The sequence below is a fragment of the Glossina fuscipes genome, unplaced genomic scaffold, assembly GCF_014805625.2.
Source record: "Glossina fuscipes isolate IAEA_lab_2018 unplaced genomic scaffold, Yale_Gfus_2 0, whole genome shotgun sequence".
NCBI classification, from domain to species: Eukaryota; Metazoa; Arthropoda; class Insecta; order Diptera; family Glossinidae; genus Glossina; species Glossina fuscipes.
In genome coordinates, this window is record NW_023998414.1 from 385,998 (window position 1) to 408,688 (window position 22,691).

At 32.3% G+C, this 22,691-nt stretch overlaps 2 protein-coding genes across 5 annotated transcripts; both read left to right on the plus strand.

Moving 5' to 3' along the window:
* Positions 1 to 978: 978 nt before the first annotated feature.
* On the plus strand, positions 979 to 18,965 carry LOC119636898 (putative uncharacterized protein DDB_G0282129). Of its 4 annotated transcripts, none has more exons than XR_005247190.1 (2): positions 979 to 1,060; positions 17,739 to 17,823. XR_005247190.1 is itself a non-coding variant. In XM_038032624.1 (2 exons), coding segments are annotated over exons 1-2 (1,203 nt in total). In that variant the 5' UTR covers positions 1,237 to 1,476; the 3' UTR covers positions 18,940 to 18,965. The 4 variants fall into 4 exon arrangements, 3 of the variants coding, with proteins under 3 accessions (XP_037888552.1, XP_037888542.1, XP_037888535.1); XM_038032624.1 differs by lacking the exon at positions 979 to 1,060 and adding an exon at positions 1,237 to 1,478 and having other exon boundaries at positions 17,739 to 18,965; XM_038032614.1 differs by lacking the exon at positions 979 to 1,060 and adding an exon at positions 12,960 to 12,988 and having other exon boundaries at positions 17,739 to 18,965.
* Positions 18,966 to 18,992: 27 nt separating this feature from the next.
* Positions 18,993 to 20,437, plus strand: LOC119636915 (metabotropic glutamate receptor-like protein P). Its single transcript, XM_038032641.1, has 2 exons — positions 18,993 to 19,348; positions 20,074 to 20,437. Exons 1-2 carry the CDS (start codon positions 19,012 to 19,014, stop codon positions 20,280 to 20,282), a joined length of 546 nt encoding a protein of 181 aa, XP_037888569.1. The 5' UTR covers positions 18,993 to 19,011; the 3' UTR covers positions 20,283 to 20,437.
* The last annotated feature ends 2,254 nt before the right edge of the window (positions 20,438 to 22,691 follow it).

A 22,691-nucleotide genomic window follows, 5' to 3' on the forward strand; every position in this document is an offset into this window, starting at 1 on the left:
TCATATATAATAATATGATTGGTCACTCATCAAATTAATGCCCAGTGAACCAGTTTTGATGGCGATGCAATTGTATTCAAATTGAATTCATTAACTAATCTTTCACGTTCCTATGAAGTGATTTAACCATCCCAATCTGTTTTTTCAGACAATAGAAGGAGATAAGAAAAATGAAATAATAATATTAAAAACAAATTTCAAATGAAAAAAAAATTACGAAAAGTGTAATAAAAATCTGCACGCTGTACTTGATTGACTTGGAAGAAATTATTTCAATTAAATTTAACTTAAGTAAACTTTGCCTAATAACAGGGAACGCGTTCGTGAAGAATGCAAAAAAAAATTTCCAGCTTATGTGAAATCGTTATCAAGCCCGGTTCATATTTTTTGATAAATTTGAAAATTCAGTCGTAAATGATTTTATCGCAGAAGACTTGTCCCGGCGACGAGATAGATATCAATTTCAAATTTTAATTCAAGTCAAGTTCAGCAATATCAGTTTCGGTGATTTCTATTTCTTTTGCATTTAAATCAATAGTCGGTGAAGTTAAAAACCAATGTAAAAAATGCGAATAAAATGATTACGAAATTTATTTATATAAGAATTACAACATATTAAGAATATATTATTATTAAGAATTTATTTATTATTTTATTTTATGTTTATGTAGATTCAGGGCTAAGGTGATTTGCAAATGGGGAAATAGCGGATAAAACCTTTTAGGATGAGCGAATTTTAAACTTAACAATAGTTAAGTCTGCAGCATTAGAGAATATATTCAAAATTTGCGCAATTCAACATTTTCGTGCGAATATATCTATGATTTTTGATTAATTTGTAACTATGGATAGCAGTTTACATACACATACACATATACATACACATAAACAGAATAAATAAGTATCTGTTTACGCAAGCTTAACGCTGCATATGTATTAGTATTTGCATTACACAGTATCTACAAAACATTCTTTTTCTGTGTCATAAACAGTCACCCAGTAGCCCAGTAGTTATTTGAGTTTGAAAGCGGAAACTTTGTTAGAGTTGGAATCTATGCAAGTATGTCTACATTATAAGTATAATATAAGCGTTTGTTTGCGCATACAATTACAATGTTGCGTTACAATGTTACATGCCCCATTATTGATCTCATTGATAAATTGAATAAATAATTTTCAAAAGTTATTTTTTTAAAAATGCAATTTTTTTATTCTCTAAAAAATTTAAATAATTTAAAAACAAAAAAAAAAGAAAATTAAGAGGTGCTTTTAAGTGATTTATGTTAGAAAAGGATACGTGATTAATTATGTTCCGCCGGCAACCGCTTTAAATCGTTAAGTCGTTGTGCTATGATTTAAAAGTGTGTGTGTGTGTTTTTTTTTTTTTTTTTTGCACGTAAACTTGCTTTTGATAATTAGATCTTTGCTCGCAAACATTTTTTACAACGAGTTGTTCAATCAACTTTCACCCAATGAATGTAAGAAACTTTTTTTTTTTTTCTTGAAAAATAAATTATTTATGTGATCGGACGGTAAAGAAATATGGATTCGTAATGTGTTGAATTATTTGCGTTGGAAAAATTAATGTTTTGGGTAAATTTTTCAAAAAAAAATCTTACATCAAAAAACAGGTTCTTCAAGTTCCAGATAACTTGCAGTTAAATATTTCGCTTATAAAATGAATTCATTTATTATCGTCAAAAAGGCGAAAAATAAGGAAATGACGAGAATAAAAAAAGAAAAGAAAAAGACAAATATTCATCAAACACTGCGGCAACTATGTAAAATTCATTTTATTTATATTTTATGTCGTCTGCGGTCTCGCTACACTACTCGCAAATAATATGCACATTTAGTGTATAAGTGCCAGTCGCTTCTCAGCAAACTACAATCAGGAAACTTATGTTGTTTAAATTGCAATTTAATGCAAATCTATTGCAAATTAAAGGGTTTTCTCTTTACCTATGCAAAACTACTGAAATTTATATTTAAGCAGACACATATATATATATATATATATATATAATTATTTTTCCGCTAAGACACGCACACTGGTCCATAAAATTATGTTTACTCTCCTTATGCATTATTATGCAAGAAAGAATTGATCTAATTAGGCGATACTTAGCTTCAAGTAGATTCAACAATCATATTATTTGCAATATTGTACAGCGGATGTTTCTACAGTAGTATATTATTTCAGCAAAGACAATCGTCTCCGTAATCCCGAACGGAGATTCGTCTCAAAGTAAACAAGTAAGAAAATTATATTCACCCGTAAACACCTCTATTACACTATGTATCTTAAGAAAAGAAGAAAAAGAATTAAATTTACATATTCTATAATATCGAGTGGGCATGGCGGAATTTTTTTTGTTTTTTGTTTTCAGAATAAAGATTGGAAATTTATATGGTGTAGTGTGTTGTTCTATTTTATGATAAAACAAGCAAAAAACACGGAAGACATAGTTTTTGTTATATAGTCTTGTCAGTTCTGTAGGCGGGACTTTTGAAAAGCTTGTGTAATTTTCAATTTTTTTTTAGAAATGATACGCTAAACTAATCGGCTAACATCGGGAATAGGAAAGCAGTGAACAATAAATTTTCATACTAATATACAGAAAATATATTTAAAACTTTTACTTTCTAGGAAGGATAAGTAACAGTGTTCAAAATTGAAAAATGCAATGGAAGAGTTATATGTTGTGTTAGAGAAGTTTTAAGAGGAAAAAAAAAAATAAATAAAAAACTATATTTATTGTTTCAGAATGCATTTGAGGTAACCCTCGAATGCAATAAAAATCGAAAGGAGACAGGGGTCAACACGATGGATATCGCTATCTTTTGCACAATTCCACTTTATTCTCTCTTCCTTGTCTAGCATTACGACGAGGCTCCAAATTCGAGATATCGTTAAATCGCATATTGTCTTATGTTATGAATATAAAATCTTATGACAATCTTATGAAGTTTGTAAATGTTATTACCCATATATATATATAGTTGTAGCAAATTACTTGGGTAAACAGCTTTCTAGCATAAAATGCTCCTGCAAAAATTTATTTTTGATTCGATTACACCTCATACAACTCAATTTAATCTATGAAATTGTAGTAGATATGTATAGCTCTATATGTATATAATATTTATTAGGACTCTTTTTCAATCTTATAATATTCAACAATACTTGGATTTACAGGCGATCAACTTGGCGACTCATGCTCATCAAGAAAAGGATACAATTTATATATGAAAAAAAAAAAAACATAATCAAACACTAACAAATAATCCAAACTAATCGTAGGACTTCATTAAGTACTTCATGCTCTCACTCGTTGCTAAATAGCTTTGAGGGAAAAGAACACATGTATGGTTGAAAATGAAGTTATACATAATGACCAGTCTAAATAATATATCGGGAAATTATATTTTAGTTTACTTAATTGCCTGGTCTCTCTCTCTGAACAGAGGTCTCTATGTTTTGCTGTAAAAATCCTAAATGTGAACCATCTTGTATGCCTTGCCTTTTCATCATAACCTAAAATCAGATGATGCTTTCTCCACAAAATCCACCTCATCCACCACTATCCACTTTTAAAGCTTATTGGCTTAATTTCGTTTCTCCATTTTTGTTTTCAATATTTTTTTTTTTCCTTTAAAAGAAGTTTTTAGTAATATTATTATGTCGCTTGGAGTAGTTTATCATTCCGTTAATATAAAAATTCGCTATTTACTCACAAGTTTTAGGGAGAGATATGGAACCAAAGGATCGTAAATATGTCATACAAATAGCGGCGCATGCATATGTAAGCCGCATGTCATATACGCAATATAGTCGGCATTTTCGGCATTTTCTGCAATCATTGATGATGTATTAAATTAATTGAGTTTGAAAAAATTGCGCAAATTTTGTGGCCTATACCGAATTTGGTATAAAATTAGGTTTGGTAAATTCTTTTTTCTTGCAATTTTTAAAACTCATTAACACTATCTACTCTTAACTTTCCTATGCGTTTTCGTTTTCTCTAATAGACACATGAAATTGCACGAATTGATTCATATTCATTCATATAACACATTAAGGGCAACATATATATATATATAAATTCGCATGTATATAATTATTGACCTTACTTGTATAGCAAATAAATAGGGAAATAAAAAATAGGCAAAAAAAAAAAAGAAAGAAAAGAAAGCCCCCTATATATGAGCCCTTGATTTTGATAGTGGTATAAGTCAAAAATTTTAAAAATTGTGTTTATCAATTATTTCATATCAAATCCTAATAAAATAACACAATCTGAAAAGTTTAGCAGTATGCTATGAAAATTAACTCAATGAAACGGGTTTATTATATTATAATAAAAACATAAATTCTTTGTGCTTGTCGCGTATGGAGTTTAAATCAAGAAAATTAGAATAGAGTATCCGCCTGAATGGCCGAGCAGGCAAAAGCCTCGGACTAGCAACTCCAATGGTCGTCGGCTGAAATCTCAAAGTCCGATAGAGTTTTTAATAAATGCCGAAAGCCTTAGATGCGTTAATGCTTTGAGGACTTTAATCGTTGAACTTATTCTCTGGCTAAATATTATAATAATAGAAATAATAAGAATAAGACTAGAGAGTAATTACTGTTTTTTTTTTTTTTTTTTTAAATGCAAAAAAAAGTATTAAGTTTGCAAAAATTATTATTATTGTTGTTGTTGTTGTTGTTATTATTATTGCTATTGAAGTAAGAAAGAAAAGAATTTATTATCATATTTAGATTGATTGGCGTAAAATGCGCTATAAAGGTAACCGAAAGCGCATAAGGCAAATAGTCATTTCGGCAAAAAATATGTTTATTGATTTTAAATACTTTCAGCATCAAATAACAAACATAAGAAAATTGCGGTTAATTGCGTAACTGAAGTCTCTAATGAAAACTGGAATTTTTGAGGTCGAAGAACTAATTTAATAGCGTAGTAACCGCTGTACTTGGCTTGTGATCACGCATGAACAATTTAACTATCGCTTTGCTATTTGCTAAAAAGCTGACCGGTAAAGGGAAAGCTACGTTTCAATTACATTGTTACGTACGTATGTTAACAACAAATGACAAAAAAAAAAAAAAAAAAAAAAAAAAAAAAAAAAAAAACTATACAAAAAATTAACGTAAAAGCAAGTTAAACCTTTGATTAATAATTGATAAACAGGATGAAGATGATGCGATTAAAAGATGGAGCCCACAAGGGTGCACTTCACTGTGGCACAGAGTTGAACAAAACAACAAAATCAAAAATTTGCTTAAACATATATCAAATAGAAAATAATTCGTCTTTATGACTTACTTTTTCATTTCGTATAAGATAAGACAGTTTTTAAACAAAAATTGTGAGTCATCTAATGGAAAAATGACTTAAATTAGGACAAAATGAACATCAATTAAATGAATAGTAATTTATAAAATTTATCAGAAATTCTCGTCATTTCTTCTTTTACGTTTATTTCATTTATTTATTTATTTTTTTGGTATTATTTGTTTGTATATATATATTAGTTTGGGGAAAAAGAAATCCATTATTTTTATATGAACTTCAGGACTTTATTTAACATGCTTCGGATTGTCCGATTTGGGTCAAATATGCACCGTTTTGTTGCCATTTTAAAGGTAACTTCAAAATGCCTCTCTCATAGAAGTCCTGGTCTCTATTTGCAAAAAACTCTAGTAGTCGATTTTCACAATCCTCCCTAGATTCCAATTTTTTATCATTAAAGAAATTTTGCAATGCAAGAAAAAGATGATAATCGCTTGGTGCCAAGTCCGGACTGTATGGCGGATGCATTAAAACTTCCCAACCAAGCTCCCGAAGTTTCTGGCGGGTCACTGCAGATGTGTGTGGCCTAGCGTTGTCCTGGTGGAACACGACACCTCTCCTTGTTGGCCAATTCTGGCCGTTTCTGGTTAATCGCTATCTTCAAACGGTCCAGTTGTTGACAGTAGAGATCAGAACTTAGCGTTTGACCATATGGAAGCAACTCATAATAAATGATCCCCTTCCAGTCCCACCAAATGCATAGCAAAACCTTCCTGGCCGTTAGTCCTGGTTTGAACACCGTTTGAGGTGCTTCACCGCTCTTTGACCACGATCGTTTTCGCACAGGGTTATCGGATGTGATCCATTTCTCATCTCCAGTCACCATCCGTTTAAGAAATGGGTCTATCTCATTCCGTTTGGCCAAGGCTTCGCAGATGGAAATTCGATCCATCATGTTTTTTTCTGTTAATTGGTGTGGCACCCAGACATCGAGCTTCTTTTTGAATCCAGCTTTGTGTAAATGGTTTAAAACTGTTTTATGGTCGATTGTATCGACATTTTCGACGACCGGCCTATCTGTGCGAGGTGCATCTTTAACATCAAAAATTCGTGAACGGAATCTACGAAACCAAAATTGCACATAATTGGCTGTTTCAGTATCGGAACCATAAACACCATTCACAATTTTAGCCGCCTGGCTTGCATTTTCGCCTTTGTCAAAGAAAAACTGTAAAATGTACCGAATTTTCTCTTTGTTCACTTCCATTTTTAACACGCTGTAACTCACAACTGAATGCACCAAACAAAAAACAGCAAAAGAATTTTTTTTACTGCGAAATGTCACCTTTCCAACGAGCATAAATCTGAAACTGTTGTTTGATCGATACTTTACGAGAAATCTATCAGTGCAGCCATCTACCGAAAAAATAATGGATTTCTTTTTCCCCAAACTAATATTAAAAAATCATATGATTTGTCAATTCCCGCAAAGTCTCATAAGAAGTCGGCAAAATTGAAGATCCATTCCGAAAATAGGAATAACGTAGCATTGTGTCCCCCCATAAAATTTTGCCTATCTAATCTATGAACAGATAGAAGTCTTTGAAAAGACTTCGAAAGCATATGTTTATAGTACGTTATTGTAGTTGTTTTAGATTGCTCTTGAATGCATATACGAAGCTGAGGGAGATTAAAATGGATTTAATGCTTCTAATAATTAGAAATGTGTAATGTATGGGTTTGATATGACCTATGAATTCGGCTATACAATCATAAACTTTTTTTTGGTCACTTCTTTACGTAACGAAGGGTAACACAGATGTTTCTTTACGCTCTAGCATAAAATCGTTACGGTAGGGGATTTAGAAAACTACATCACCAGACTTAGGCGTAAACATTTGGTGAAATGTATATACAGTCGTCTATCGTATAACACGATTAATTCATACCGTGCTATATCGAAATCGTGTTATACGAAATAAGGTATACCGTGTAGGATCGAGGCGTTGTCTTGCGTTATATCGTAACCCTGAAATAATCTAAATATGAGCAATGTGAAACCATGCCTTAAGACCATGTCTTGTTTGCATCAGAGATAATGTTTGTCGTTTGAACCACATAAATTAAGAAGAAGAATTGCTGATGTGCTTTCATTTTTCTAACGCTTAATAATATCTTCGAATGTCGCTATTCTATTACCTCTTCCAAAAATATCCTTTTTCAAGTTGTTTTCAACTGGCTACACCCCATTAACAATAAAAATACCTAACACATGTGTTTGTGTTTTCATTCTTTACTTGAATCAAATATTGATTTTTTTCCCCTTTTTCCATTTTTCCCACTTTCTTTTTTTTTTTTTTCTCTCTTAACATGCAATGCGTATGTCAAAAAAAAAAAAAAAAATACTACTTTGTTTAACATCAGGAATTCAAATTTTGTTGTGTATTTGATTTTTGCCATTTAAACACCACGTTGTCAATCACAAGTGCAAACGTTTTGATAACAATTTATCAATTGTGCTATATAGGGCGTTTGAAGTTTGCGTTGATCAGCATCGCAACCGACGAGACGGATTTAAGATAGACTCATCATATATTAGGCCGATCGTTTCAGAATCAATTTCTTAATCGAGTTCTGACTGTCCATTTGCCTGTCAGATATCTATCGGTTTATCTTTATGTTTAATCTACACTTAGCAATTTCATTGACATGGTCTTTATTGCTTAAGCACGAAAGCTGTTAAAAATTGAATTTGATTGCATTGCAGGTATCCTTCCATTTTCAGAAAAAAAATTTTGTTATATGAAAAGTAAAATTTTAAATTGATGTGAAAAATTGTGACCGGATGGTCTACTTAATTTCAACAATGGAGTCAACAAGTTGCGAATAAATGAATGAAAAATTTTCGCAAATAGCTGAACACAATAACAACAAGCAACGGAAATATTATGCACTTTTAATTAAAATATTTCCACGTTTTCGGACGTGGCGGATATGAATCGAGAGAAAATTTATAATTACATAATAAATTTGGACAGGTGCCATAATGATAAAACAAATGTTAACTATGATGATGGACAACAGCTAAAACCAGGACGCCAGAAAAAGTTAAATCAAATTTTCTTGAATATATATTCAAAGCAATAGAATCGAAGATAATTTTATTCGAGTTTTACCCAAAAAATTGATATAAAATTTCTGAAGAGCTGATTTAATTAAAAGAAAAGAAAATCATTTCTGATTTCGATAATACATTGGCTTAAGGTCCTGTTATCCTGTAATCGCGATATCGCAAGGAATTTCAAAGAAATCCTTCCTGTTTATATGACCGGTTTTTAAATCACAAAAAAATTCGCCCAAGTGGCCGAATAAGCAAGGGGTCTCGACTAGCAACGCAGCAATGGTCGTCGTGGGTTCAAATCTCAAGTGCAGTAGAAATTTCTTCTTCAAATAAAGCCGGGAAAGCTGGTGTTTTTTTTAAGACTTAAGTCCTTCGAATTTATTCTCTGACTAAATTTACAATAATAATAATAATAATAGTAATAATAAATCATATAGGAGGAAGCTCCAAGCTAATCTGCCTAGCGACCAAAAGACCCGCATTAGCCGTAGATATAAGTATTTTTTATAGGTCTGAAAGAAAGCAAGAGGAAGAGAAACTTAGAGAGATAGAGCCAATGCATATGTAAATGTTTCGAAAAACCAATCTGAGCTTGAGACACACACTTTCAAACTTTCAAAAAGGAAGGAAGGGAAGGAGTTTTCAAAATACGTCAATCCACATGGTTACACTTTTACTTACGGTATTATGCTTTTGAATGACTGTACATTTGTTTTTATTAATAACATTTGATATTACATATTATATGCCCTTATTCATGAATGCAAATAGTGATCTGGAAGTCTGTATTTTTTTTTTTTTTTTTAAATGAAAATACCAATCGACAGAATTACAGAAACATGTTTGGTGATTTTTTTTTTATGGCATAAATAATGTGAATAATTTTAACTTGGACGATATGTGCTTTCAATAAGATAGCGTAACATTCCATACATCTCGAGAGATAAACAATCACTTTAATTAGAGGAGAACTCAATGACTGGCCATGACGGTCATGCGATATAACTTTGTTGGAGTTCTTCTTAAAGACTAAGCAATACAAAGCTTCAATATGAAAGATTTATGGGAGGCCTGCTATAAAAAAAAAAAAAAAAAACGATAAGAAATATTTAATCAAAATCTTGTACTCCCGATCGAGCTACAGACACGACCCTAGCGTAGCGTACCATTTTGTAACTCTAATGTGTTCGTGTAGGATTCTGCGTATCGAAGATTAGTCATAAAATAAGACAAACGGAAGGAAGGAGAAGTTTAAGATATAACTAGACTAAGCTTTTTTTTTTTTTTTTTTTTTACTTTCATTCTATTTAAGTGCAATACGTTGTGCACGAACTTCTAGCGTGAGCATTTATTGTATTGTTTCCGGGCGTTCCCGATTGCCGCATATTAACGTCGAAATCATTGATGCGTTCACATGCAATTATTTTTTCTATTTTTTCTATTTTAAGCGAAAAGCTAGTGTTAATTTATCGCATCCGTTAGATTAAATGACGATTTCCGTTATCAGGCATATACGTGCAAAACGGTTGAAGGCGTAGCAAGCTAATGACTATCTATCAATTTAAGTTATTAAAACTTCCGGTGTACGAAATACAATTCAACTAAAAGCGATTGTTATTGTTGTTGTTATTATTATTGTTATTATTATTGATTAGCGAAAGATTTTCTATAAAGTTTCATTTCTCCCTTTGAAGGCTACTTATGGTTAAAAAAATGCTTGTCGTTGACGCAACACAAGAGTAAAAGATCGATTGTAATTATATGCAATAAGAAGGCATGAGATGAGACATGTGTTCGTTAACGAACTTGATTTTTACTGAAAACATATCTAGGTATAAACATTACATTGTTACGTCCGCTTACGCATGGTCTTACTAAACCTAGTGTCGTTATATAAGTTTTTTAAGTACCAACGATAGCGTCGATAAATTACTTGTAAAGACAACAAACGCTATAATCTCTAACAAATATATATGTTTTGAGGTCAGTGTAACAGAAAAAATGTAAAAATAAAAAAATCCAAACGTAAAAGAGGCCATTAAACTACAATAATACACAAACAAACTAATAAACCGCATGCATACACGCAAAAGCGTTTATACATATATATATATATATATATATATACGTATAGAAACGTATTAGTATGTGTTCATATTCCATATATAAATTATACAGTTTGCGATTATCACGATAGTTACCTTCGTAAACAGTTGTGGCGTAAAATTTTATATGCTTGTGCAGAAGAACGTTAAATACAAAGCATATATATATATACAGTGAGTCTCATTAATATTGAATTTCTTTCATGTAAGGAAGCATACGAAGGAAAAAAGAAGCATATTATTAAGAATTAATATTTGGTAGGGTATCCGTTTTGCTTAATAACGTCATTTAAGCGTTTCGACATATTTTGTATAATTTCTCTTGTGTAGGAAACAGGGATCTTATTTCATCCTTCTGCTACTAATCTACTTTTAAAATCTTGAATGGGAGAGATTGAGTGTTTTCGCACACGACGGTCCAATTCATCCCACATATTTTTAATGGGGTTCACGCCTGGCGATTGGGGAAGAAGATGAAGCACTTTATGGCAGTTACATAAGAGCCACTCTTGAATTAAGCGGTGACTTATGCTTGAGGTCGTTAGTTTGATGGAATTTGAATGTTTCCAAAATACCAAGTTTGTCCGCATTTTCTTTCAAGTTACCTTTCAATATTCTTAAGTAATCCTCCTTGTTTAGATTGCCATCTACAAACACCAATTTTCCAACTACATTGACTCTTACCTCCTCATAACCAAAGTATAAGATAACCATTGCCATGCTCGCCGCAAGAAAAGGCCCAATTCTTAGTGGAACGATGTTGTATTAGCAGATGAGAGCAAATGAGAACAAATACAATATCGTTCGATTAAAAATCGGACCTACGAACTTTCTCTTTGGTAAATTCTAGCCTTTGCTTCCTATTATGTTCTTGTACCAATAGCCTACGACAAGCATCGAGTGTTTTATACCCCTCTGTGATGACAGTTCTCCTTATTGTGGATGCTGGCGCTTCCTTCCGTTCTTGTACCGATGGCTTACGGCGAGCAACGCGGCTTTTATACCCCTTTATGATGACAGTTCTCAAGCTGACACTTCCTTTCCATATTCAGTGGCAACCTCTGCAGCAATTTTAAAAGCACTTAATCGGGGATTTGCTCTTACTTTTCGCACAATCGTTCCGTCCTACATGTAGGTGCCTTTGATATGCCAGTTTGCTTAATTAAATGGATTCCTCCTTCGATTTTGTACCGGCGAATGATATTTTCCACTGTACTTACTAGTAGGGCATGTTACATAACTTTGTGTAGTGTAAAGTGCTCAAAAGTTGAATGTTTTCTTTTGCGTCCCATTACACTATTCGGAACAATTGAATCTTTAATTTCATTTTTTTATTACAAGATCGTAACCTAGCAACCTATTTAGTGTTAAATTTATTTCGGAAAACCTCCGGAAAATTTTCTTTGGGCTCGAGAAAATACAAAATCTAAAGAAATCCAACATTAATGACGCTATCTTGTTGAGTTGTTGTCTACTGAAATAATGTTTTATTTGTTTTTTTTTTTTTGTTTTTTATATTTTAATGTGTAGTATAAAATAGTAAAATAAATTTTTATGTTTAGACAATGGTATAGGTTTCAAAAGCGTGTAAATTTAACCGATATTAATGAGACTCACTGTATGTGCAATGCGATGTCTGTTTGCGGGTATTATAAACAAAAAAATTTATTTATTTTTCAATTCTTTTGGTATAAGAATTTTTAATTATCTTAGATATGCAAATCTCACACTGTATAAAGTATTGTCAACTGAAATTCGCATTCCAAACTACAACAAAGACCTAAACCCTAGACAAAGTGACGGGAATCCCCTGACCAAAAATGATGGACCGTTAATTCAAAGTAAATTTTATTCAAGACCATTAAAGAATAAAGGGCGCATACTAATATATAGCCAAAAATACTATTATATAATTGAGTTCCAAATTTGGAGAGTCTATTAGAATAAATATTCGGGTTCCCGATAGCCGGGTTATCATAAAAGATATATATAAAAAAAAAAAAAAAATCGAATATTACTATACAATGAAGTTCTCAGTGTTGAACTTTGCTATAAATTCTACTATGAACTGAAATTTTAATATTTACCTAGAGTTGGCAACACTACGTCTGAGTACACAGGTTTTTACTGCCGATAGTTAATTTCTTAAATATTTCAAGTTACTATTGCTTTTCGTAAGAAGACTGTTTTAATATGTTTATTGATAAAATTGTGCTCACTGTGGTTTGACTGCTTATGGTAAATATCAAATTTGTGAAGTTCCGTGATATTTCATTTATCTGACTGGGCATCTTGGATTTGCTTATTGCTGATGATACTGTTGTTATTGCCGCTGTTGTGCTGTTGAGTTAAAATATCTCTTGATGTTATCTTATATTGTGGTTTTTTCAAGTATATACGAACGTATATTAATTATAAGTATATATCTTGTATTGATAAAGCCTCCAAAATATGTTTATAAGTTTGTAAGTGTGTAAAACACAATATTGGAAACCAATCGAACATCTTATATGATTTGTGTTCATTGTGGATGCACTGTTCTTGTGCCGGCATCTCAGATAGTTTTTATGGGAAGAATGGAAGAGCTTCGGTCGCTGTCCTTTATCTGTTCACCGTAAAAGCAACATTTCATCTGATGGTCGGTGTCTACCTCGAATGTTCTATTTTAACATAATGTTCTAAATTTGATGATTTTATCTTGAAGATGAATGAGGACCGCAATCTTAATAAGAATTCTCCTGTAGATGCGGTGTTGGACTTTAAGTGTGTCAAGAAGTTAAAGGGGGAAATTGTTGACTCCAGCAAATCGATTAAAAAACCTAAATCCGAAACAATGAAGGCCGAAAGTTACGCCTTTACGATTTTCCTAGTGTTTTCTAAATACTTCAAATGCTATCGTTGGCTTAGCGTCTCTCTATCGAATCCCAGTGGTTATCCAGGATATCAATCAGGCTTATTACATCAACGGAAAGAGGGTCGTACTTATGATGTTAACTCTTTCTCGCCCACCAGTAGCAAATGATCAGATATGACTTCCAGCAATTAACCTGTTGTGTCCATCACGTCGGTAAGCTGATGTGAAGATGGCTCCTTTGGTGACCTGTAGCCGTTCGCGATGAGGAACAGCCTTTGCAGGTTCTACTTATCGGGAAACGTCCTCGTTTTTAGGAATTGTTGGAACGTTCTAATGAGTTTAAGTCTCCCTCGGATCGCTGATTTTAACACAATATTTTGTATATCGTCCCGGCCAGGAGACTTTTTATCCTCTACTTTGTTACTAGCTTCCAGATCTGCGCTCTTTTATGTTCTTCAGCACAATCTTATATATCATTTCTTCATGCATCAAAATCCTTCTCGTAGTGTACGCAAATGAAGCTTTCTTTCTTGCTGCTTTTTAACGGTTTGTCCAAGCCACTGCGAAGATTTTCGTATAGGATCAATAGAACTCTGAAACTTTCTTTCCCCTAGGTTGCGTGCTGCAGATCCCTTCTTGCCTTTAGACAATTCTTTCTACGATTTCTACTTCTTGACGCGTCGCACGTCACAATCAGGGGCTTGTTCGCACCCAGCTGGAGGATGCATGTTTAAATCTTAAAATCAGTGTGGGTCTCCTTTAACATCTCTCTTGTACATTCGGCAATAAAATTACCGCTATGTAATGTATATGTAAAGGCGTTTTTATCTTTTTTTTATTTTGAACGAAATTGCAAAATGACTTGGATTCATAACCGCAAGCACACATATCTACGTCTATTCTAATTCTACAATATTTCCTTACTCGAGAATATTGATTTCCCGGTCATTTGAGTTTATGTTTAATGCAAGAGACTACTATTATTATTATTATTATTATTAATTTAGCCAGACAAATAAATTGTAAGACTAAACTCTTAAAGCACTATTATCTAAGGCTATCGGCTTTTATTAAAAACTCTACCGCACTTGAGATTCGAACCCACGACCATTACGATGTCATTAATAACATTATTGTGTCGTATGTGCAAAGACGAATAAAATGTAACAGTGTGCATTTCGATGCTGTAACTGTATCTGGCCGTATATATACGGTCAGCATTGTTTTCAAAAGACATATCAGCGCAATCAAGTTTTTCCTTTCGCTTATATTATTTCATTACCAGTACTATGCTTGCTAACTTTTTACGTGTCAAAATGCAATGCAATATTTTGCATATCGATTGAGTGATTATTAAATTTTAGTCGATTGTTAGCTATAATTTTACATAGATTGCTAACATGCAAGCAAGTACTTTTAAGTTTCCATCGTCACTTTAAATAGCAACAAGTAAAAATACTATAGTGGGCCGCGGAATACCGTTAAATATTCTACACTACCTCGCTTGACACAGTTATTCATATAATGACTTTTCAAAATTAAGGGTTATATGGGAAGTGGCCAAAAAAGTGGTCCGAACTGAACCATTTCCGATAGCGTTCGTTAATGCATCATCAAAATATCTCAAATATTGTGACCTGCAAATTGAACAGAAAAGCACAAGATGGACAGGAAAATTTCCGATTGATTCAGAAAATAATTCTGACAAAAATAAAAACTGAGTCTACCTCAAATCCTTCTAGGAGTTGTATACACTAACTTAACATACTCTCAAAATTAACATACTCTTATGCCATAAGTGAAGCAGGGTAAAAAATGAAGATGTTTTCCTCAAGTGTCAATTCATCCAACGAAGGCACATATTTCATTTTTTCATATCAAATTTTCTAATTATGTACCATATTCATTCTGGTGCGTTTGCACCTTTCAATCGAGTTGGATTGTGAAATTGAATCAGCCAAAGTCAATTTTATACCCTCCACCTTTAACTTAAAATACACTATACATTATGAGTAAAGTATTTTTTGTTTGTAAAAACCGAGATTCCTTTATTTAACGCTATGCCTCATCCGACCGATTCGGCCCTTTTTCAATGCCAACCATCGCACAAAAACTTTAAATGTTTATGCCAACTTTGAAACTGATAACTTTATGTTTATAGCTACAAGAATGTTTGCTGTAGACATTATCCAGACAGACGGACTTGTATAGGAGACAGCTTCGCACCAGTTAGAGGAGTATGTGAAAGATAACAGAAGTGACAATCGGATGGGGCAAATCTATTAAAGTGGTAAATCTATTAAAGTGTTTTAGCTAATCTGTCTGTTAACTTTTCGGCGAATCATTAAGGAGGTCAGTGTACAATTGTCATGAGCAAGGACGACTCCTATCCTATTAATCAATTCTCGGCGCTTTACTTTAATTTTATGCTTTCTTCACGTTCGCTGTTCACGGTAAACAGTAAAATAATTCGGCTTACCAGATTGAAGCAGATCGTTTTATTCGAATCGAATGAAACAAAGCATTTTCTCACATGGCGGTTATTCAGTCCGCCGTGTTTCGCTTGTGTAATTTCATTCACCTTTCATTAAATTTTTCACTCTTTCTCATATGTCATCGTACGTTACCCTATATGCTACCCAAATATCGAGTTTCTTTTCGCCTGCGCTCTTGCGTAAATGATGCAGAAGTGCTTTTGTTCAATTCTCAAGTCCGCGGCCGTGTCCTGAGATAAAATACGCGGATCTTATTTGATCAAAATGGCGAGTGTGTTTAGTATCGAAGTCGCTAGACCAGAGACGAGCGGACTAATTGCTTGCTGTTGATTTTCATGGTGCATTTTTCATAACTACTATAGGTTTTCTCACACGTTTTTGAATCGTTATAGCTTAGCTTTGTTCGGAATTGGCTTTTAAAGTAAGCGATTTTTACAGAGTATAAGTTCATTTTTAAAAGGATATCATTTTCAACTCAGTAGTTAAAAAATACCGTATAACTTTTTTTTAAAATTATTTATGAATTTTGCCTCTTTCACATGGCCTACGTTCAACTTAAAACGTATAAAGTTACCAAAAATTGCGACTTTAAAGCCAGCTTTTAGAAAAACGCTACGAAGTTTTTCTTTATCTAATGTTTAACTCTTCTCTCTTTCAAAATGATCCACCGTAACCATAAGATATGTTTCTAATGCTATTCATACATACATACATACATGAAATATGTAGGCAAGGATTTTGCACAATTACCATAAAATATTATGGATCAATTTCTAATAAATTGCCTATTGACGTGATAACAACAATTGCATTAGTTGTCAACCTAATCAATAAAACACAAAAATATATCATATTGTAATAATAATGAAAACCATAAATTTCTTAAATAAGCCACAAAAACAAATAACAACTTGATATTAGAATAGAAATTCAGTAAAATTTAGTCTTTAGTCGACAACTGTTGTTATTGCGAGAATGTTCATTTTTTTTAAATTTGAATAAAAATTTGAAATTCGAAAAAATGTCAAAAGAATTGAATTTATTAATTATCGGGAGGTCATTAGCTCCAAAGTCGCCAATTATTTTAAAGTTACCTACGCGCAAATTTTATAATAACCGATGTTCCCGGGCGGACGCTGTTAGCTGTAAACATGATATAGAAAATAATTACCGTAACTACAATTCGCGAGTGGTGCAGTTAAAGCGACATAAACGTAGACGATTTACCCTGGCAACGCAATATAAAAGAAGTACTGGTACGATTGTGATATCTTCCCCATCACAGAATATATGATATGGATCCCGTAAAATATTGCCTATGGCCACTCAACGTTTGCCAAGGTGCATTAATATTTAAGCTTTTATTTTATACCTAACAGAAAAGGGGCGATCGTATTCTTATGCTCTGCGTCTTTTATTATAACTGCAAATGCCCATCGAGACCCTAATAAAATTATATTTCTTGATTGGCATTAAATGTTTTCCATATTTGTAGATGAGATAATTTCAAGAATTCCAGATTATATTTATACATTTAATTTGTCTATTCGTCTGGCTCCCAAATCATACACTAATCTTATTGAAATGCTTGAAGCAGTAAAAATTGTAAGAGAAAGACAATAATAGGCACAAAATGATTCTAGAGTATGACTCTAAAGAAAATTGGAATACGAACATGTTCATAGAAAGTTAATAGCAAAATTTAAAGCTCAGTGATTTGCTTCTATTTGCCTTTATTAACTGATAGCCAAAGTTCGCCTTAAGGTGAGGTGAGGTGAGGGTCGCGCACCAATTTATTTGGTTAAAAAAAAAATAAATATATAATGAATTATTTATGGCTTTTTGTTATTTGAAAAACGTTTGCAGGTTTACAAAAACTCATGCAGCAACCACCACCATAACACACTTGCCATCGACATTCATTAATGGACGCCAAACCTCACGCGTGCAAAAGCAACATTCACCAATCATCTACAATGATACTGTAAAACGTATAGAAGAAAGCAGTGATTTTAATATCTTGAAACGCTTAGTATTGGATTATTTGGGTAGGCGTTGGGGCGGACAACGACTAAATCAAAACCTTCACTACTATTACGACAATAAATACAAACAGAGAGGCTTACAAAATTCAAATGATACAAATGAAATTTGTCAACCGCGCCATTTAAGAAGAAGTCTAGAAAGTGTTGAAAGTCAGACGGCAGCGACATTCACGCGCCAATATCGCAACCGTGAAACACAAGCCAGTGAAAGGTTAAAGTCGCTGCGACAAAGTGACGGAAGCCGCGGAATTAAAACGTTAACATATTATTTGCATTTGGCAAACGATTATTACGAACGGGGCTTCTTAAGCAACATCAAATACTTAGAGCATGTCGGTGTACGTAATCAATTGAGACGTCAAAGAGAACAAGAGCAACAAGAGCAACAAGAGCAACAATTACAAAAAGAACAACAGCTCACCACCGTAACAGCTAGCTTACCTGGTGCAAATGAAAGACGAACCATCACCCATAGTTACAGTCGTTTATCGAACACGTTAGCGGCAATTCAAAAATCTGAACCCTTAGAAGCAGTTAATAAAAGCGCATTTTGTAACAACAATCGCAAACAGGATATTTCTTTGAAAGATAATTATGCTCAATGTCGACATACGATACGAGTAAAAATCAATCCAATATTAAACGGAAATTTATTGAACTTGAGAACTACTTCGAGACCTTTGCTTCGTTCAAAGCCTAGTATGAATGATTATTTGAATGGTAATTTTGCATCAACAACAGCAACACATACAAATAGCCAGCAGTTCAAGCATTCATTTAACGATTTATTAAATAGTTTACAAGATTTTACATTAAATGAAAGTCACCAACAACATCCAGTGCCACTTATCATCCTAACTGATTATACCAAGGAACAATTTATAGGCGACGCCTCACCAACATCCCAAACGATCAATTTAAACCGGCAATTATATCCTTTGAATCAAAGGAATATTGATTACAATTCGAATCTTTCTGTACCAAATTTGCATAACTACCACAGCGAATCGAGGCCGCCATAAGAATTGTAGAAAATAGTTTACTTCATTTTTTACAAGCTTGTAATTTTCATTTATAGCTTATTTCCTCGAATCATGGTTGCTATTGAACATCGTTCGAAATCTTCGACTACTACTTTACTGTCACCATCGTCGACCTCATCAACCTCCTCGAATGCCACGGCAGCCAGCGTTAGTACATCATCAACTAAATCTACTACAACAATAACAGTCAAGAAAATGACCGATCTTTCAGCTTCGTCAACATCAAAAAGTGCCATTAATCAACGTCAAGTCGATGCGAAAATAACCAAAAAGTCCCACAAGGATCCGAACCCTCGTGAAGTAGCAAAACGTGGACTTAAATTGGATTTAACAACTAGCAAGGATTTGAATGACTATAATCTAAAATCGCCTAAATCACCAATAGTGGGTGAGTAGTAGATAGCGAAAAAAAAATATTCATTAAATTTCAAGGATCGCAAATATTAGCATCGTTCATATTCAAACTAAGGTGGACTTAATTAAATTGAAATTGAAATTGGAACATTTTCGCAGAAGTTTCACGGCCAACATTTTTTTTTTTTTCTCTCAGAAAACAAGTTTTTTTTTGGAAAATTTGAAGAAACTTGAAAATATTCCAGACCGTTTCTATAAATATTTAATGGAATTTGAGAAAAGTATTCATTGCGTCGTAATAATCTCTAGGCGACAATGTATTGAAATTTCCATTTCTACCTATATCAACCCTTAATTTTTTAATAAGTCAGACATTATAAGCTTGCTTCTGCTTCTTGCTGAATAAAGTATACTGGTGTGCATAAGGCAGTTATATCCCCGCCGCCACTCGGGTTATTAAAGCAATTTGTAAGTCTATAAGAAATCTAAAAAAAAAGGACGATAGAAGAGTTGGCCCGCTAAATCGATTGAGAACCTTTTGTGTTTTGTAGTAGGCCTGAAACATACTTTTACGCATTACAGATAATCAAGAAATGAATATAATGAACTATGAATGACTATGCCATATTAATTTTCATAATATTTAAAGGTTATACATATATATGTTTACATAATATATAAATATATATATATATATATATATATATATATATATATTAGCCTTTTTATATCTTTTACTAATCAATCAAATTCCTTTAGCGCGTCTACCCCATCAAACATCGTTAACATCATCGACAGATGTGGTTGAGGATCGTAAAACATTACGTGAAGCATTATATCAGGGTATATTTCATCGTCATCGACGTACCATATTTGCCGTTGGCAGCTTTCTGCGTATGCTGCGTAGCCGAAATTCGCAATACAATACCATACGCAGCTCATCGGAAGCGGAAGACGAAGTTAGATAAAAATAAATAAGCAAAATTCTATTATTTCGATATATATTTATATTATACATCAAAAATTCAGTTCAAATGTTTTAAGTGTGAAAAAAGTCTCGGAAAAGTGAAGAGAAAATAATAATAATAAGGGAACGGTATAACAAAGACAGGAAAAACAAATATAATAGAAAAATATTATGTGGGAACAAATTTCTACAAAAACAAATGTTATCGCAATTAAACTTTGTTGTCAATGTTTTATTAAATGTGCGTTTAAAATTATTTTTTAGAAGCAATGCGATGGAAAGTTTTTTTTTTTTTAATTTAAAAAAAAAAAAAAAAAAAACCGAAACATTCCGTACGCAAAAATGTTATCGATTGTCTTTTTTTATAAGTTTAGATAAGTAAAGCAATAACAAAATACCAATAAATATTATAAAAAATAGCAAAAAAAAAAAAAAAAAAAAACAAAAAATTGAACATATTTAAGTTTTATATAAAATAATTGAATTTAATTAAACGGAATGTAAGCCGCATATATAATAATATAATAAATAGTATAAAGATATTATTGTTGGGCCGCCTAATGCAATGCTTCATTTATTTAAAATACGAATAATCAATCATACCCTGTCATATCATGTAAATGATCATTTATTGAAGAAGGCCTCACGTGGAGAGCAGCCCAAAAATTCAAAAATCATGCCAAATCATAATTCTAAACGACTTGGTATCATAAAATTTTAAAAATAAAAATTTTATTTTCGGTAAGAATGTTTATACGGGTGGGGGAATCAACAAGAAATTGGCCCATTGAATTGAAGATTTTTGCAGAATAACTATTTTCTAGGAACTTTTGTTAAGAAATGCTTAAAAAATTACAATTATCCTCATATAAGAACATCTTTTTAATTGATCCTAATAGGGAGAGTATATATGGAATATACTGCAATAAAGTATCGTCTTCAACAGCATGAGCAGACAAGTTGCCTTAAATCGATTCGTACAACAAAAGGTGAGCGGAGGTATCTTAAGTACTTCTGGCTATAGCATACATCCTCGCAAACTTAACACAAATGATGTACGATAGAAGAAGAAGAATATGGATTAAATTAAAACATAAATAAAGTGTATTTTTACATACATATATAAAAACGAAGTAAACAATAATAATAATAATAAAAAAAAATTAAGTACATTAATTAAAAATAATAAATTTTGGGCGTAAATTAAATGACAAATATAAATAAGAGAAGAACATTAAACAAAAAATATTCATTAGTCAAACAATAGTATCGAGCTTTTAGTAGCGATTTTCCCATTTTCATATCAATTCTCGTTGCCAATAGTTTATTAATGAAAAAAAAGCATATGAAATTTATTCAAGTTTATATTATGTTTTTAGCATTTTTTTTTTTTTTTTAAGCGAAGTAAAATACCTCACCCTCTAATCGGGAATATATACATGAATTTTCAAACTTTATATATTTCAATCATTGCAACCTTAGGAATGTCGTTAATTTTATTAATATTATTTTTATTTAAAAGCCTGCAAAAGCGATCGTCCGGGGGCATAAAGCGCACTCGTGTACTAAATGATAATAATAACAATAATAATAATAATAAGCAAATGTTGAAAAGTAAACTCAAAATTGCCAACAAAATAAAACTAATCAAGTAAAAACATTATAGTCGGACAAGGTCGATTTTTAAATATCTTAAACACCACTTCGCCTAACACAGTTATTTTACTCATTTCCGTGATAATATATCAAAATTTGCACATTATTTTGCAGTTGAGGGGACACTTTCACGCGAAAATTCTCAAATTTCAGGGAGGGTTCAAAACGTCAATTAACATGATCCATATTTCGCCAACATAGTTTACCTATTAAAGGTAGTAATATTTTTGATATGTTTTTATTATATAAAACATCATACATAAGAGCTTACTTTTCATGGGAACTCGCTATTAAAGCCCGGGGTCTAAAAATGTAAACCTATATGATCCAAGCTCCCCACGATCAACTTTTATGACAAATTGCAACCATGAATTGATTACCATTGTAAAAAATTAAAAAATAAACCTTTTTTTTTGCCAAATTACTTTTCATTAGAATTCTTATATGAAATCGCGTTCAAAAACTTGATCAATTTGGTTCTAATTTTTATGTTGAATTACTATTGTGGACAAAATTTTCATCATAAAACATTAAAAATTAGTCCTTTTTGGCATATAAAAGCTTGGTGTTCGTAAGAATCCTTATATGGATTGCGATTCAAGTTAATGTTATGGGCCGATAGCCACCATGATATATCGAATATTTCATTTCATTGAAATATGCCGATGGAAACGATTAGAGGAAAGACCAGGCTGGGATTAGAAATAAACCCATAAATTTAGGTATAGTAAGATGCTTGTAAAATTGTATATAA

Bases quoted from the DNA above. Each gene is read 5' to 3' on its own strand.
- LOC119636898 (XM_038032607.1), top strand. From the start codon at position 17,191: ATGGCCACTCAACGTTTGCCAAG. The intron at 17,214-17,738 runs GTGCATTAATAT...AAACGTTTGCAG, and splicing joins GCCACTCAACGTTTGCCAAG to GTTTACAAAAACTCATGCAG.
- LOC119636915 (XM_038032641.1), top strand. From the start codon at position 19,012: ATGGTTGCTATTGAACATCGTTCGAAATCTTCGACTACTACTTTACTG. The intron at 19,349-20,073 runs GTGAGTAGTAGA...AAATTCCTTTAG, and splicing joins GCCTAAATCACCAATAGTGG to CGCGTCTACCCCATCAAACA.